The sequence below is a fragment of the Acinonyx jubatus genome, chromosome A1, assembly GCF_027475565.1.
Source record: "Acinonyx jubatus isolate Ajub_Pintada_27869175 chromosome A1, VMU_Ajub_asm_v1.0, whole genome shotgun sequence".
NCBI lineage: Eukaryota > Metazoa > Chordata > Mammalia > Carnivora > Felidae > Acinonyx > Acinonyx jubatus.
The window spans coordinates 120,103,890-120,122,767 of record NC_069380.1 but is presented as its reverse complement, the minus strand read 5'-3'; the positions used below and the strand labels follow the sequence as shown (position 1 = coordinate 120,122,767).

At 37.9% G+C, this 18,878-nt stretch overlaps 1 protein-coding gene across 1 annotated transcript in view; it reads left to right on the top strand.

Annotated features, from left to right (window-relative positions):
* LARS1 (leucyl-tRNA synthetase 1) overlaps positions 1-18,878 on the top strand; it is a 74,945-nt gene that overhangs the window by 25,985 nt on the left and 30,082 nt on the right. Inside the window, exons 11-22 of the mRNA XM_027042355.2 lie at positions 1,535-1,622; positions 1,709-1,785; positions 4,567-4,620; positions 5,390-5,530; positions 7,099-7,176; positions 12,439-12,524; positions 12,617-12,682; positions 12,781-12,863; positions 13,473-13,611; positions 14,676-14,888; positions 15,743-15,800; positions 17,784-17,847. Coding sequence (XP_026898156.2) covers positions 1,535-1,622; positions 1,709-1,785; positions 4,567-4,620; positions 5,390-5,530; positions 7,099-7,176; positions 12,439-12,524; positions 12,617-12,682; positions 12,781-12,863; positions 13,473-13,611; positions 14,676-14,888; positions 15,743-15,800; positions 17,784-17,847 — 1,147 coding nt within the window. The remainder of the gene's footprint in view (positions 1-1,534; positions 1,623-1,708; positions 1,786-4,566; positions 4,621-5,389; positions 5,531-7,098; positions 7,177-12,438; positions 12,525-12,616; positions 12,683-12,780; positions 12,864-13,472; positions 13,612-14,675; positions 14,889-15,742; positions 15,801-17,783; positions 17,848-18,878) is intronic.

The following is an 18,878-nucleotide window of genomic DNA, read 5'->3' as shown; positions in this document are numbered from 1 at the left end:
CTGAGCCAAAGTCAGACGCTTAGTTGTCTGAGCTACCCAGGTGCCCTTCTTCCTCTTTTTAATATACAGATGGCAGTATATTTTGGGGCATCTGGCTGGCTTAGTCAGAAGAGTGTGTGACTCTTAATGTCAGGGTCCTGAGTTTGAATTCTGCACTGGGCGGGGGGGTAGAGATTACTAAAAAAAACCCCCAAAACCTAAAACCCAAAAAACAACAAATGGCAGTATACTTTATCACATTTTTCTGCATCTTGCTTTCTTCTTTTTTCTTTTTTCCTTAGTTATGTCTTGGTATTTGCCTTGTGGGTGCATAGCTTCCTTATGTCTTATGTTTTGCAGCCACATAAGTAGTCCATTGTGTGGCTGTACCACAGCGTATTTAACCATTTTCTATAATGCACATCTGAATAGTTTCCTGTCATTTTCTGTTACAAGCAGTGCTGCCACTTCTCATCAGCTGTTGGAGCTGTGTCTGAGAAGTTTTTAGGAATAGTGTTAATAACACAGATTTTTCCTGTTACTAGTGCAATTTCTTTCCCTGTAAATTTGAACAGATTTTGGAGTGAGGAAAATGGGTGGTATAAATTAAAAAATAGCTTTTAGCCCTTAAGACTCTTACGATATTTAGCCTTCACCCACGTGATTGTAAGTTCCATAAAAGCAGTTTCTCTTTGAATAAAGCGGGCCGGTGGGAACTGTGTGTAATTGAGAAGTGCAGTCTTAGCTTAGTTTTGAGAGTATGGGTTCAGTATTGTTGAATCTTTGGATTTTTTTTTAAGAGAAACTAGATGTATGTTTTTCATACAATTTGTCTTCCTAGTCATTGTTTTTGTTTTTTTTTTTAAGTTTATTTATTTATTTTTATTTGGAGAGAGAGCTAGAGAGCAAGTTGGCAAGGGGCAGAGAGAGAGGGAGACAGAATCCCAAGCAGGCTCTGTGCTTTCAGCGCAGAGCCTTATGTGGGGCTTGAACTCACTGGGAGATCATGACCTGAGCCGAAGTCAAGAGTCGGATGCTCAACCAACTTAGCCACTCAGGTGCCCTGCTAATCATTGTTTTAAATGGATATACAGTATTTTATTTTGTTTATATCTCATATTTTGTTAAATGCTTTTTCTATCTTTTAAATTTTAGCTGTTTCCAGGTTTTGCTGTTGTAGTTAACACAGCATTGGGTAGACTTCTCAAAGAAAAAATGTTTTTTTCTTTTGAGGTAAATTCCTAGGACTGGCTGGATCTAAGTTGTGTGAATGTTTTTGTGTCTCGCTATGATTCTTACATCGTTTTCCTCAAGGAGTACAATGCCACCAGCAATGTATTAGTGTGTTAATTTCCTCACCACCTTATGACATCACATTTGGGAATTATAATTATTTACAACTATTTTTAGTCTAGTGTGTATAAAAGAATGAGTTTGTTTTACTTCATGTATTTTTGAATGTTAGCTTCTCAGGGCTTAAAAATATTAACACTTTTAAATTTGAGTGAGTAAAATAAGTTTTTTCACCTTTTATGCTGATCTTTTTGTTGCACAGGAAATGCTTGGTGTGTCGCTTTTTGCACCTTTAACATCTTATAAGGTGATCTATGTTCTTCCAATGCTCACCATTAAGGAGGATAAAGGTAAAGAGTTTCTTTCTTTCTTTCTAGAAATACTTTGGTGATTGCATTCTGGTTGTATTAATTAATTTCATACTTTCTTGTATAAGGCACTGGTGTGGTCACAAGTGTTCCTTCTGACTCCCCTGATGATTTTGCTGCCCTCAGAGATTTGAAGAAAAAGCAAGTGAGTATCTGAGTTTCATGTTGTTATTAATTCTTTATCATCTCATTATGTACCATTGAACCAACTATGAAATGAAAAAGCTATCATATCTTGGAACTGTTATCTCTACTTTGTTTCTATATGTGTATATATTTGAAACATAATATTTCACAGAATTTTTAAGACTTCTAGAGTTTAGGTTTACAGTAAATTGGAGAAGAAGGTAGAGAGATTCCCCTTGTTCCCACACATGCACAGCCTCCCCCATTATCAAAATCCCCCACCAGAGTGGTGCATTTCTTACCATGGATCAACCTACATTGATGCATTATAATTCCCCAAAGTCCATAGTTTACCTTAGGGTTCACTCTTGGTGGTGTATATTTGGGTTTGGACAACTGTATAATGACATAGATTCATCATTATTATATCATATAGAGTATTTTCGCTGCCCTAAAAGTCCTGTGTGCTCTTTTTGTTCATCTCTCTCCCTGTGACCATGCTGTCAGTGCAGAGCCCCATGTGGGCTCGATCTCACAAACCATGAGATCATGACCTGAGCTGAAATCAAGAGTCGGATGCTTAACTCACTGAGCCACCTCGGTGCCCAATGTCTTTTAATTCTTGGTACTGTCTGTTGCAGAGCAGCTTTTAACTTTAATGAAGTTTGATTGTTATTTCTTTCACGGATTAGGTCTTTGATATTGTATCTAAAAAGGCACTACCATACCCATGGTCATTTAAGTTTTCACCTATGTTAGCTTCTAGGAATTTTATAATTTTATGTTTTACATCTAGGTCTGTGATCCATTTTGAGTTAATTTTTATGACAGTGTAAGCTCTATGTCTAGATTCATTTTTTTTTTTTTTTTTTTTTTGCACCTGGGTGTCTAGTTATTCCAGTAACATTTGTTGAAAAGACTATCTTTGAATTATTGTATTGCCTTTGCTCCTTTGTCAGAGATCAGTTGACTCTCTTTATGGGCTCACTATTTTGGTGCACTGAACTATTTGTCTCTTCTTTCCAGCACTACACTGTCTTGATTACTGTAACTTTATAGTAAGTCTTGAAGTCAGATAGTGTCCGTCCTCCAATTTTTTTTTTTAGTACTGAGTTCACTATTCTGGGTCTCTTGCTTTTGTATATAGCTTTGCGATCAATTTATTGATATTCATAAAATAACTTGTTTGGATTTTCATTGAGATTGTAGGTTAAATTGGAATTGGTAAGAATTGACATCTTGGCAATACTGAATCTTTCAGTCCATGAACATGAAGTATCTCTCCATTTATTTAGTTCTTTGTTTCTCTTCATAGAGTTTGTAGTTTTTCTCACGTAGATCTTATGTATGTTTTGTTACTTTTGTACCTAAGTATTTGATTTTGGAGGGGACGCTAATATCAGTGGTACTGTGTTTTTAGTTTTGAATTCCACTTGTTCATTTTTAGTATATTGGGGTGCAATTAACTTTTTTAAAGTTTATTTACTTATTTTGAGCGAGGGAGAGAGAGAGAGAGAGAGAGAGAGAGAGAGAGAAAATGCGAGTGGGGGAGGGGCAGAGAGAGCAAGGGACCGAGAGAGAATCCTAAGCAGGCTCTGTGCTGTCATTGCAGAGCTTGACAGACTCAGGCTCACAGACCTCGAGACCATGAACTGAGCTCAAATCGAGAGTTGGTTTTAATTGACTCAGTCATCTGAGGTACCCCTGGAATGCAATGAACTTTTATATATTAACCTTGTATCCTGCAACTTTGCTACAATTGCCCATTAGTTCCAGGAGTTTTTTTCCCTTCATTCTTTTGGATTTTCCTACGCAGATGATCATTCCATCTATGAACAAAGACAGTTTTATGCCTTCCTTCCCAATCTGTATACCTTTTATTTTATTTTCTTCCCTTATTGCATTAGCAAGGGCATTCAGAACGATATTGAAAAGAAGTGATGAGAGGAACATCCTTGCTTCATACCTGATCTTAGTGGGAAAACTTTGAATTTCTCATCCTTAGGTGTGATATTAGCTATGGGTTTTTTGTAGATAGTCTATCAAGTTTTAGAAGGTCTGCATCTATTCCAGTTTACTAGGATTCTTTATCAGGAATGGGTGTTGGATTTTTTTCAAATGCTTTTCTTGCATCTCTTAATAGGATCATGTGATTTTTCTTTTTTAATGTTTTGCTGGATTCCATAAAACTTTAGAAAAAGTTGTGATATTCATATTCACATTTTCACTGCAACCTAGAATATGAACCTCATTTTCAGTGGTGTATGTGTGTGTGTGTGTGAATTTTTGCTTTTGGCTTGCTCTTTCTTTTTAATTTTTTAAAATGTTTTTATTTTATTTTATTTTTTTTTGAGAAAGAGACAGAGCATGAGTGGGGGAAGGGCAGAGAGAGAGGGACACACAGAATCTGAAGCACAGATTGTCAGTCTGTGCTGTCAGTCAGCACAGAGCCCTATGCGGGGCTCGAGCTCACAGACCATGAGATCATGACCTGAGCCGAAGTTGGACGCTTAACTGACTGAGCCACCCAAGCGCCCCATTTGGCTTACTATTTCATCATTTAAGCAATTCACTGTAATTTAAACTGTTGAGTTTTTTAGTGACATAGATCTCTTCTTGCGATATTTGGTAAAATTAAAAAATTTCCATACGAAAGGGAGAACAAATAGTTTATATTTTAAATTCTGTTTGTTTATTTAGGAGAACAAATATTTTTTAAAAAGTTTTGGAGTTTGTTCTCTCAATGATTATGCCAATAAAGTGTTGATCATTAGTGTTAATTTGTAAAATTTTTTTGTAGCCCTTACGAGCAAAGTATGGAATTAGAGATGACATGGTCTTGCCATTTGAGCCGGTGAGTACACTGAGGACTCAGAATATTCATACCCATCTCTTTGTCATTGAAAAAAAGAGCTAGCATTTTCCTTGTAACAAAATTAAATAATTAGTGGATATAAAAATAAGAGGGAGTTTGCTTAGAGTTTATTTACTTTAATTTGCTATCTGTTGTGGCACTTAAGAGTGAGAGAAAGACCAAGAGTAAGTATTTTCTTAGCACCTGGCACCTGCAGTTCTGAAACAAACAATGTTTTTAGCATCACCCGTTTTATAGTAGCTTATTTTGCTAGTAGGGCCAATTTCCAAGCTTCTAAAGACAAAATTTTGCCATGTTAGCCATGAATGTTTATGTTTTCATATTAGTGCCTGGTGAAGAAAAAAAAATTTTAGTTACTAGCAAGTAACTTTCATGAAGAATCTAGAAGACTTTTTATAAACCAGAAGTAAGACCATCCTTAGATTTAGTTTTTTATATCGTTTTGCTAGTTTTAGAATTATATGCCAATACAGGGTTGTGAGCTGGAGAAGGTGTGTTATATAGTGAGGGAGGGACAATTTAGGGGTTGGTGCAGAGAATTTGGGTAGTTCCTGTGGAGGAGAGAAAGAAGACAAATTCACAGCTGGATGTTAGTCACAGTGATTACCTAATGTGTGGTGCTCTTGTAATGGTGTATAAAATCTGAAATGACTTCATTGGACAGTAAAGGCAAATGGATCATGCACCATAGGGCCATTTTTATGATCATTCAGTGTGAATAAGGTCCTGAAATTGCTGTTCTTTACAGGTGCCAATCATTGAAATCCCAGGTTTTGGAAATCTTTCCGCTGTAACCATTTGTGATGAGTTGAAAGTTCAAAGCCAGAATGACCGAGAAAAACTTGCGGAAGCTAAGGAGAAGTTATATCTAAAAGGGTTTTATGATGGTGTAAGTTATAATTTTTTAGTTTTGCTCTGTATATTTTTCAATGATTTAGAAGAAAATAGAAAGATTCAATATAGTTTCACCTACATACTGATTTGAGAGATGATATGAGATTGTGTTCTTCTGTTTCCAAATTTATTTATTTTTTGTTCAGTGGCCCTTATAGAAATTATATATTTGTGTCTTTTAGGAATGTCTAAGAAATGAGTTTCTTGAGAAGATTATTTAAAGTTAGTTCATGTTATTATGGAGTCAATTTCATAGGTTTATTGCATGGACAATACCTGGTCCCTTTTGCTCTTTTAATTGAGGAGTTCATATTTTAAATAAGCAGTTTTTCTCATTTAGTTGTTAATGTCCACTAAATGCCAGGGGAGTGCAACAGACATGTTTGGAACCTCTCTTTTCTCCTTAATTGTGCATGTGTTAATGTGGCTTACGCATTTCCATGGAAAGAGGACTAGGCTAGAGAAAGTAAAAATCAAGCCAAGTTGCTAGTGACTTGAGGTTAAAGTGAAGATTTTTAAGGCTATAAATGGGAATTCTTTATTTTTACCTTCACTTTCATTGTTCTGGATAACCAACAATTGGTTATGTGTCTTTTTTTTAAGTGACTTACACATTTTGGGTGGTAACAAAAGCTACCACTTATATAGATAGCACTTAAATGTTAACTTATTTAAATCTCAAAATAACCTCGTGAAGTAGGCACTATCATTCCTGTTTACAGATGAGGAAATTGAGGCACTAAGACATTAAGTAATTTACCCAAGATCAGCAGATAGGTAGCCAGTGGCAGAACTGGTCTACCTGGGGAGCTTGGCTCCATGGTTTGTGCTCTTAACCACTTTACTAACGTGATCTATAAGTATAATTTTATAGTGGTCAATTAAATTGATATAAAGCACTTCAGCATGTTAGAGGATTGGAAGGTCAGAAAACATCTTTCTTTTCCATTTAAGATAGAAACTATTTCAGAGAGAAACAGGAGTCACATAGCTGGAGGTCAAAATATGAGCTGGAAGGGGACTGTGTGGATCTGGGACAACAATGGGCAAGCTAATACCTAGCCCTAGGATTAAATTTCCTCACTTCGTTAAAGACAGAGTTGAAAAACCAGCCTTCCTATAAGGGCCAGGTTTATCACATGGCCAAGCTAAGGAAAATGCTTGCTGGCAACAGGCAGAATTGGAAACAGAAGTCTCACTGGGGCTGAGCTGTGTGAGCTCCGTTCATTTTCCCAAAGCCTTCAGGAATGAACTGAGTGAGCCTATTGAAATTCTCTCCCCATGGAAATCTGAGAAGTGGGAAGGTAATGAGGGATCCTTCCTCATCTTGTTCGTGATAGCTATTCTAGTCATGGCAAAAGAAAAACCAAGTGTGTTGTATATATTAATCACCCAAGCTCTGGCAAAATAAAAACTTAAGATTACAAATGTGATAGATTTCACACTAAAAATATCTTAGTTGTGGATGGAAGTAAATTTAGTTAGGGAAAAATTTGGAGGGAACGCAAGGCAAATTTTAATTGTTTTGTCTGTGTTTTGTCCCCCCACTTCTCATCCTTTTAGGTAATGTTGGTGGATGGATTTAAAGGACAGAAGGTCCAAGATGTAAAGAAGACTATTCAGAAAAAGATGATTGACACTGTATGTGATAGGCCATCCTCTGAAGGCTGTTTTAGGAGAAAACCCTTTTTTTAAATTTATTTATTTATTTCTTTTTTTACATTTATTTATTTTTGGGAGACAGAGTGAGACAGAACGTGAGCTGAGGAGGGGCAGAGAGAGAAGGAGACACAGAGTCTGAAGCAGGTTCCAGGCTCTGAGCAAGCGTTCAGCACAGAGCGCGATGCGGGACTCAGACCCACAAACCGTGAGATCATGACGTGAGCCGAAGTCGGACACCTAATGGAATGAGCTACCAAGGCATCCCCCCCCTTTTTTTTTTTTTTTTAAAGTAGGCTTCATGCACAGCCCAGAGCCCAAAGCGGGGTTTAAAGTCACAGCCTTGAGATCAAGACCTGATCTGAGATCAAGAGTGCCCCTAAACTAAATTTTGATTTCTGACAGTTATATATGGCTTTAATACAGAGAGACTGTGGTCTGTAAAGCTTACTAAAATAAAAAAACCAGTAGTTTCCTCTCCATTCTTCCCACATTCTCTTCAGTTTCTCTTCCTTGGACAGGATTACTTTCAGCTGTTTTGGTTATTTCTTTTAATATTAACCTCCATCTCTCAGATCTCTAATGTAAATGCTCATAGAGTAATTTTTAAATTTTGATTTTCAGTTTTAGACATTAGCCATTGACTTTCTACCTTGGAAAATCAAGATTTAACTCTTTCTTCTACCTTGTGTCTTTCTTTCTGACCTCACCACATTTGTGTGCCCTTCCCTACCTCCCATCTTTTTAGTATAGGTACATTATGACTTACGTGAGAGCAGTAATTGCGTACATTAAAAAAAATATTTCTTTTCATATGTTATTGTAGGATTTCCATGTTCAATTTGCTAATCTCTTTTTTTTAAGTCTTTTAATTTATTTTTGAGAGAGATAGAGAGAGTGAGAGAGAGCGCGCGCAAGTGGGAGAGGGGCGGAGAGAGAATCCCAGGCAGGCTCTGCACTGTCAGTACAGAGTCCGATATGGGGCTCAAGCTCACAAACCATGAGATCATGACCTGAACCAAAGCCAAGTGAGCCACCAGGTGCCCCCATTGTATACATTTTTGAGACATCACTGATGTACAATGAGAACTTTTCTTCCCCAGCTTTTGTTTTTCCCTGGTGTTAATAATTGTCCTTCTTGTTTTTTAATTCCTTTTTTAAATTCCTTACTTTAAATACAATGCTGTATTCCCAAACTCTGTCCCAACTCTTTATTTCTTCTTTCACTACTTTAACACATCAGTATGCTGTTGGTTCCTTCTTGGAGAAAGCTCTTCCCCCGCCTTCTGGCCTGTTTTAGTCTGGACTGGTTACTTACTGTCCTAGTGCACAAATATCTGGGATCTTCTTCCATTACTAAGAATTTTCTTTGCTTCTCTTGAGTTGGATCTCTTGTTCCCTTGATCCCATGGCTGCTGCTTAATTATTCCCTCTCTTTTGGGTTAAGCTCTTACTCTAGTAGCTTTCCTGTAAAAGGGTACCTGGAAGGTAAATTTTTGTAAGCTTCCATGTGTGAAATATCTTGTCTATCTTCATACTTGGCTGCCTGGGGACAGAATTCTAGATTGAAAGTAGTTTTGCCTTAGAATTTCATGGACATTACCCACGGTGCTCTGGTTCAGAATGCTGTTGTGAAGTCTGAAACCATTTTGGTAATAACTCATTTTTTTTATAAATGCCCTGTTTTTCCCCCTCTCCTTCTCTTTGTATAGAATCTTGTCTTTCTTCCTGATGTTATGAAATTTCATGATTTACTGTGGTGTAGGTCAATTTTCATTCATTTTTCTGAGTGCTTAGTGGGCTCCTTCAGCCTGAAGACTTAGGTGCTTTAATTTTGGGAAAATTTCTTGACTTTTTCTTTGATTGTTTCATCTCTTCCTTTCCTTATTTTTTGCTTCCTGAATTCTTATTCAATTATGGGTTCTCTTAGACTCTGGAAGTCTTTTTCTTTCTGGGAGAGTCCCTCAACTTTTTCTTCCTGAGATTTTGTTTGTTTATTGTGCGTTTTTTATATCTGCTATTTGTGTGTATGTGTAAAAAAAATATTTTTGTTATGGAAAACTTCAAATTAAAAAAGTGGAGAGTAGTGAGTTGAATTCCTGTATACTTATTATCCAGCTTCATCGTTACCAACGCAGGGCCTTTTTTTTTTTTTTTTTCCTCAATATATGAAGTTTATTGTCAAATTGGTTTCCATACAACACCCAGTGCTCATCCCAAAAGGTGGCCTCCTCAATACCCATCACCCACCCTCCCCTCCCTCCCTCCCCCCATCAACCCTCAGTTTGTTCTTACTTTTTAAGAGTCTCCTATGCTTTGGCTCTCTCCCACTCTAACCTCTTTTTTTTTTCTTTCCCCTCCCCCATGGGTTTCTGTTAAGTTTCTCAGGATCCACATAAGAGTGAAACTATATGGTATCTGTCTTTCTCTGTATGGCTTATTTCACTTAACATCACACTCTCCAGTTCCAAACACGTTGCTACAAAGGGCCATATTTCATTCTTTCTCATTGCCTTGTAGTACTCCATTGTGTATATAAACCACAATTTCTTTATCCATTCATCGGTTGATGGGCATTTAGGCTCTTTCCATAATTTGGCTATTGTTGAGAATGCTGCTATAAACATTGGGGTACAAGTGCCCCTATGCATCAGTACTCCTGTATCCCTTGGGTAAATACCTAGTAGTGCTATTGCTGGGTCATAGGGTAGGTCTATTTTTAATTTTCTGAGGAACCTCCATACTGTTTTCCAGAGTGGCTGCACCAATTTGCATTCCCGCCAACAGTGCAAGAGGGTTCCCGTTTCTCCACATCCTCTCCAGCATCTATAGTCTCTTGATTTGTTCATTTTGGCCACTCTGACTGGCGTGAGGTGGTATCTGAGTGTGGTTTTGATGTGTATTTCCCTGATGAGGAGCGACGTTGAGCATCTTTTCATGTGCCTGTTGGCCATCTGGATGTCTTCTTGAGAGAAGTGTCTGTTCATGTTTTCTGCCCATTTCTTCACTGGGTTATTTGTTTTTCGGGTGTGGAGTTTGGTGAGCTCTTTATAGATTTTGGATACTAGCCCTTTGTCCGATATGTCATTTGCAGATATCTTTTCCCATTCCGTTGGTTGCCTTTTAGTTTTGTTGGTTGTTTCCTTTGCTGTGTAGAAGCTTTTGATCTTCATAAGGTCCCAGTAGTTCATTTTTGCTTTTAATTCCCTTGCCTTTGGGGATGTGTCAAGTAAGAAATTGCTACAGCTGAGGTCAGAGAGGTCTTTTCCTGCTTTCTCCTCTAGGGTTTTGATGGTTTCCTGTCTCACATTCAGGTCCTTTATCCATTTTGAGTTTATTTTTGTGAATGGTGTGAGAAAGTGGTCTAGTTTCAATCTTCTGCATGTTGCTGTCCAGTTCTCCCAGCACCATTTGTTAAAGAGACTGTCTTTTTTCCATCAACGCAGGGCCTTTTTTATAGGATGCTATTGTTTCATGAATGTGAAATCTTAATCTTTTATTTCTCTGAGGAAGATTGTTGATATTTAAGAGTAGGTACAGAAAGATGATTGAAACCTTTTTGGATGTGAGTAGGGCTTCATTGGGGGAGATGTAGAAGGGCTTTTTGGGTCTTGGGGAAGCCTTTATATTAGCCCTGGTGTCAATTAGTTAGAGCTTCCTGGATTTATTAGCTTCCTCCTAGAAGATTCTTCCACTTTCTAGCTTGAGAAGTCTAAGCTAACGGGGAGCTGAAAAAATTGCTAGGGGGAATACCAAAACCCATTGTGCTGACTCTCCACTGAATCTGTCTCTTCCCACTGTGATACCCATATCCTTAACTCTGTCTTTGGTTGAGTGACTCTTGTATCCTCTCCAGAGCATAAACCTTCATTGTTCTCCTGGCATAGGGAGGGGCATTTGCCTGTCTGCATAGTATGGGATTAGGGTGTCTGGGGTTCTGACCTCTTCTTTAGAAACTTCAGTTAGTCCTCTTTTCAGCAGAGTTCAATGTCTGTTTTTAATTTCCCTTCTTTATACCAAAGTCCTAGCTATTTAAGTTCAGTATGCAGAATTGCATTAAAAACAACAATGAATCATTTTATGAATAATTATGTTGAATTTTATCTTAAAAAATAGCCTGACAAGTGTGGGACCATAATACATTAAGAGGTATTTATATTTGGTAAACAGTTACATTCATGGTTAGTTTTCTAGTGGACGTTTTTCATGACACTATAAATCTTTAGCAACAATGTTTTTCATGTTTAGTTTTTGTGCATCTAGTTTTTTAAAAGCAGTGGTTCTATGCGTTTAACTTCATATTTTCTTTATATTCTTTTTTTTTTATTTTTTAGAGTGAGAGATCGAGCATGAGTGTGGAGAGAGGCAGAGAGAGGAGAGAGAGAGAATCCCAAGCAGGGTCTGCGCTGACAACGCTCACATCTCCCCCTCTTTATATTCTTACTATAACACGGATAGGGACGCCTGGGTGGCTCAGTCCGTTAAGCATTAGACTCTTGATTTCAGCGCAGGTCATGATCTCTTGGTTTAAGAGTTCAAGTCCCGAGTCGGGCTCCATGCTTCTAGTTCAGAGCCTGCTTGGTATTCTCTCTCCCTTTCTCTCTGCCCATCCCCTCCTTGCACTCTCTCTCTCTCTCTCTCTCTCAAAATAAGTAAATAAACTTAAAACAAAAATAATAAGGGTAAAGGGCTTCCATAGGCAATCTAACCTTCAAACCATAGAATTAGAAAGTATTGAACATCATTCATGTTCCACTGAAAAGGAATAATCGATACCTAGGAAAGATGATCCATTTGACAGAGATACACACCTTTTCAAAAGCAAATGATGTATAGAAAGAATGGCAGGGCCACCTGGGTGGCTCAGTTGGTTAAGTGGCTGACTTTAGCTCAGGTCATGATCTCTCGGGTCATGATCTCATGGTTTGTGGGTTCGAGCCTCACGTCGGTCTCTGTGCTGACAGCTTGGAGCCTGGAGCCTGCTTTGGATTCTGTGTCTCCCTCTCCCTCTGTTCCTCCCCTGCTTGTACTCTGTCTCTCTCTCAAAAATAAATAAAGATTAAAAAAAAAAATAAAAAAATAAAAGAGAATGGCAGATAACTTATACCGGGAAGACATACTAAATGTGGGGTTTTTGTTATTGGTGGTGTAACATTTTTTTTTAAAGTTGTTTTTTTATTGTCCCTGAGGAATAGAGATTGACTTGACATAATATCTGATATATTTTTATTTGCTTTCATGTAGGGAGATGCCTTTATTTACATGGAACCAGAAAAACAAGTTATATCCAGGTCTTCAGATGAATGTGTCGTGGCCTTGTGTGACCAGTGGTTAGTTTCTTGTACAGCAAGACATTTCCTTCAGTCATTTTACTTATTCTTTTGAATTTTATGTTTTTTTTAATCAATCTGTCTACTACCAGGTACTTGGATTATGGAGAAGAGAACTGGAAACAACAGACATCCCAGTGCTTGAAGAACCTGGAAACGTAAGAAGGGAAAAAAGTGATGAGGGAAGGGAAAGGAGATCAGAAACATGGAAGACAGTGAGGATGAAGAGAGACACTGTACCTTTTACTCTCTCCAGATTCTGTGAGGAGACCAGGAGGAATTTTGAAGCTACCCTAGGTTGGCTACAAGAGCATGCCTGCTCGAGAACTTATGGTTTAGGTAAGCATGCTTCAAATTCTTCTGTTTGAATGACTTGGCCAGTTACCTGGCAAATTAACCCTTTTACTTTTTCTCTGTCTCTCCTAGTATTTTTCTGAATTGAGAGGTTTTGGTTTGAGGGTGAGGGAAACTGGGATGTGGTGCCCTACCGTCTATCTACCTGCTGGTAGAGTATGACCTCTCAAACCCACATAGCTTTATGGATTTTTTTTAATAGAAACTTTGTAGTGCTTCAACCATTTTGCCTTTTTAAAAAATGTTTATTTATTTTCAAGCAGGGAGGAGGGGGGCAGAGAGGGAGGGAGGGAGAGAATCCCAAGCAGGCTCTGCACCGTCAGCATGGAGCCGGATGCGAGGTTCTATCTCACGACCTGTGAGATCACGACCCGAGCCGAGATTAAGAGCCGGACACTCAACTGACTGAGCCACCCCAGTGCCCCCATTTTGCTTTATATTTACTAGTTCATTTTGTTAATTATTTAAGCAAATTTAAGACCTTCTTAAATAAGTAGCTTTGTAAATGCTACAGACCTTGAAGATATGGATTCTCCAGGTGAAGTATCTCTTTTAAGTTCCTCAGGAATTAATTTTCTTCTTTTTATCTTGCAGGTACTCGTCTGCCATGGGATGAGCAGTGGCTGATTGAATCGCTGTCTGATTCCACTATTTACATGGCATTTTACACAGTGGCACACCTTCTGCAGGGGGGTAACTTGCGAGGACAGGCAGAATCTCCACTGGGCATCAGGTTGGTGAATGGATGTGGCAAAGAAATGTAGTTTATTAGCAGGAGGTGTGATCTTTTGATTTACACATTGAAAGTTCCTTTTTTAAAATTATTTTATTATTTTATTTATTTTTTAAAACTTTTTATAATGTTTATTTTTGAGAGAGAGAGAGAGAGACAGAGCTTGAGACTGGGAGGGCAGAGAGGGAGACACAGAATCTGAAGCAGGCTGCAGGGTCTGAGCTGTCAGCACAGAGCCCAACGCAGGGCTCGAACCCACAAACCATGAGATAATGACCTGAGCCAAAGTCGGACGCTTAACTGACTGAGTCACCCAGGCATCCCTTATTTTTTAATATTTATTTATTTATTTATTTATTTATTTATTTATTTATTTATTTAATTTTGAGACAGAGAGTATGTGAATGGGACAGGGGCAGAGAAAGAGAGAGAGAGAGGAAGAGAGAAAATATTCTAAGCAGGCTCTGCGTTGTCAGCACAGGGCCTAATGTGGGGCTTGAACTCATGAACCATGAGATTATGACCTGAGCTGAAGTCACATGCTTAACTGAGTTATTTTTTTATTTTTTAAGTTTATTTATTTTGAGAGAGACAGAGACACTGCAAGTGGGAATAAGGCAGAGAGGGAGACAGAGAATCCCAAGTAGGCTCTGTGCTGTCATCATGGAGCCTGACCTGGGGCACCATCTCACGAACTGTGAGATCATGACCTGAGCTGAAACCAAGAGTCGGATGCTCAACTGACTGAGCCACCCAGGAGCCACAAAAGTTCCTTTTTTTTTTTTTTAATATTTAGTTTTCATAAGAATTCATTTAGCAAATTTTGCTAATGATGTTGTTGCTTTTTTGCTGTTGAACTGAGAAAAAGTAATAAATCGTCCCTCTATTATTGTTACTGTTCTTTATTCTTAGGGGAATCTATTGTCATTTGTTATGGTAACTACATTAAGACAGAAATATCTACTTCATGATTAGATGAAAATACTGATTCTTTCATGGAAAAATATATATTTTTTTGATGCTGGTTTTGTTTGTTTGTTTGTTTGTTTTTATTTTAATTACAGACCACAACAGATGACCAAGGAGGTTTGGGATTATGTTTTCTTCAAGGAGGCTCCATTTCCTAAGACTCAGATCCCAAAGGAAAAGTTAGATCAATTAAAGCAGGAATTTGAATTCTGGTATCCTGTGGATCTCCGAGTCTCTGGCAAGGATCTTGTTCCAAATCATCTTTCATATTACCTTTATAATCATGTGGCTATGTGGCCAGAACAAAGGTGAGTGCTAAAAAGGATGCAGACTAAACTTACGCCTTGTGGCTTCAAATATTTAAGAAGTTATCGTGCAAGGTATAGTTAGATTTGCCAGTTACTTTCTTTTTCTTCTATTAAATGTATACTGAAGCATAAAGCACACCTTCTCCTATCTAGTACATCCAGAAATCCTCCTACTGACTTTAGGCTCCCTCTCAGAGAGAGAGGGAGACACAGAATCAGAAGCAGACTCCGATTCTGAGCCATCAGCCCAGAGCCCGACGCGGGGCTCGAACTCACGGACCACGAGATCGTGACCTGAGCTGAAGTTCGACACTTAACCGACTGAGCTACCCAGGCGCCCCTCTAAGATCTTTTTATAGCCACACTTCTAGCCCTGCCTGTATTTTTTTTTTTTTTTAACGTTTATTTATTTTTGAGACAGAGAGAGAGCATGAATGGGGGAGGGGCAGAGAGAGAGGGAGACACAGAATCAGAAGCAGGCTCCAGGCTCTGAGCTATCAGCCCAGAGCCTGACGCAGGGCTCGAACTCATGGACTGGGAGATCGTGACTTGAGCTGAAGTCGGACGCCCAACCGACTGAGCCACCCAGGCGCCCCCCCCCTGCCTGTATTTTTTAAATAGTTACTACATAGTATTTCAGTGTATGCCTGCATCATAGTTTATGTAACCAGTCCTTTACTTAACACACACTTTACTTGTTTTTATTTTTTTCGTTATGAATAGCACTCAATAAATATCCTTGTACATTTGTCTTCGCAAATTTTTACAGATCTTTTAGCATTTACCTCAACTTTTTAAGATTAAACTAGAATGTTTATGTTGTATTTTCTGTCTTTGAACATTTACCTGTAAAGTGACAAATGGCCTGCAGCTGTGAGAGCAAATGGACATCTCCTCCTCAACTCTGAGAAAGTAAGTAAGGCTTTTGGCCTCTCGAAAGTTTAAAATTCTGCAGAAAACTTTTCAGATACAGGAAGTTGTATTTCTTAAAGAAATAAAGAGTATAAAAATCAGAGTTAGTCTTCCATTTAAAATATATAGGACTACCAGCATAAATTAGGGAGTAGAGTGAATAGTATTAACTGAGGGGAGGGAGTGGGAAAATTTGTTATGTTATGCTATGTTTTGTTATGTTACATTACGATATGTTAGAAGGAGGGAGAACGTGAGCAGGGAAGAGAGGCAGAGGGAGGGAGAGAGAGAGAATCTTAAACCCTTAAGCAGGCTCCACGCTCAGCATGGTACCTGATGCGGGGCTGCATCCCATGAGCCAACTGGGATCGTGACCTGAGCCAAAATCAAGAGTTGGGTCCTCAACCGACTGAGCCACTCAGGTGCCCCAAAACTTATTTATTTTAACATTTGTAGTTAGAATGACAGAAGGTAACACAAATTGTGACTAGAGGAGAGAGAGATAGATAAGAAACATAAAGATCCTAGCATTGTGACCCTAGAATATCTTTCTCATTAAGTTGAGAAGATCATTTGGTGGGATTTGTTTTACACTATGACCAGCCACTGAATTATAATAATAGAATTTTGGAATTGCCAGGATTCTTAACAGTCATATAATGTTTCTTCCCAGGCAATGTAATATTTCTGTTTATACTAGTACTGCTTCCAGTATTGTTAAAACTCTTAGTATATATGATTTTTAATAGGCTATGTAAGACTTTATGTCTCATTAATCAATATCTTCAACAGGAGGTTATGCAAACCTCATAACCAAGCCCTTGTTTGCTCCTGTGATGCTTTTGTGCACATTAGAAAGGGGTACCCCTCCTCAACCAAACCTGAAATTAAGTTACTATGTTATTTCTTAGTAATAACAATTGTAGCAAGTTGGATTTGTTACAGTTAGTGAATTTTGCTGCTCCTGTTGGAATATTAATGGTAAAACAGTATTCTTTGCTATAAATATCTGTCATAATGAGAATAGACATAGATTTAAACAAATAATAGATGGTCTGAATTGTAAAATGAAACATCATTTAACCAGTGTTCTAATATTGAAAGGGAATAAAAAAGTTCATTTAAAATAATCTCTATATTAGACCGAAAAACAGCTCTTTGATTAGAAACACGGGCTATTGGATGCGCCTGGCTGGCTTAGTCGGTAAAGCATGTGACCCTTAATCTCAGGGTTATGAATTCAATCCTCATATTGGATGTGGAGCCTACTAAAAAAAAAAAAAAAAAAAAGCATGGGCTATTTATAGATTTTGTTAGATCAACAAGGACTTTTGATTCTTAAATTCATTTTTACTTTGTAAGTCAAATTGACACTATGTATGTTATATATTTATCTGTATGTATATATGTGTATATATGTATATGAATGTAAATTGTGGTATATCATGACATTCTCTTTGGTCTCAACATTGTTGTACTCTACACTGTACTGAATTTCTTAGAACTAGATACTTTATTGCCATGTAGCATAAAACTGGATAATCACCTCTGTTTGGTATCAGCAAAGTTATGATAAAGATACAACATTCTTAAATAGTAAAGATTGATAGGCTGTGCACAGTGCCTCCTTTGATGTCGTGCCCTCAGGTAGAGCACAGCTTGAACAAACAATTATTGTGACGCCGTTGACAGGAAGTTCCCTAAAAGCCTAACTCTGACTTCATACACTAGTCCTTTCATTTCTGAAGGAGTCTAATTGCTGTAAAGCTCTTCTTTATAACCAGCTGAAATGAAGTCACTTAGTAACCGGACTTTAGTTTCTATGTCTGGAAAATTAGCGCAAGGTATCTTTTCCATTCCCTCTTTGTAATATTTTTTGTCTGTGTTTATCTGATTGTGGCTAACCCATGTATTTTAATTTGGCTGATTTGGTTTATTTTACTTATATGCTTAATAATGCCTGGTCATTGACTTTTATTTCAGATGTCAAAGTCCACGGGCAACTTCCTCACTTTGACCCAAGCTATCGACAAATTTTCAGCGGATGGTGAGTATGCTTTTTTATTATTGCTATTATATAGGGTCTGATTCTCTTCAGATTATATAAAACAAGTTAAAATTGTTTCAGTTTTACTGCCTTTTTTTTTTTTTTTTGCTTTTACAGTAGTTTAAAATAGTTGTGTTTTCTCTGTGTACAAGCAATGTAATATTTAAAATGTAAGAATTGCTGACATGATCTTTTTAGGAACAGATTTGAACTAAGACTATTAGAGTCTTTTTTAAAAAAGAAACTCACTGTAATTGCTACCCGGCTTGCTTCAATTTCTTATTACTTGAAAGATGAAAGAATCGGTTTGTAGAGATGTTGACTGTAAAGCTTTTCCAAAGTATTTGCTTCGTACTTGATATAAATATGGGTCACTTAAACCTGGGAGCATTCATTTTTTAGAACAGTCTTTTCTCCTTGGCCTCAGTACTGTTCCATTTGATCATTACTTTTTCAAGGGAAGACATGCACTGTGTAACCTGAAGGAACCATTCATTACTTTGGTCATCATGTCACTTGTTTCTTCTCATCATGGCTAGCACAGTTTGAAGCCATACTGATGGGAATGGGAAAGAGCTAACCTAATTAACTTGGAGAAACATTGCTTTGACTGGACACTGTAAACCAAAAAGAACTGCACATCAGTACTGTAATTGGTAAGACTATTTCTTGCGTGAGGTATAGGTTAGCAGTGTGTGCTGGGATTGAACAAATAAATCTATTGTAGATGAGAGCTCACTGTCAAAGAAGATGGAAATAATAAAGGGGGAATGCTAGAAGGCAGCCTGTGGTGTTGGATTGGAATTGGCAATATCTAATGGTTTTAATTTTATATATAGATAGATTAATGCAAAAATTAACATTGGTGTGTGCAGTGGGTTAGTGCATGTGCACACATTTCCCTAGCTGTGTGTGCCAAGAAGGCTTATGAGCAGTGACACCCCAGTGGCAGAGGCACACCTGGCATTCAGATCTTGGTTTCTAACTATAGTTTTCCGATAAGTGGAACTGGGGTGCCTAGGAGAAGTGAC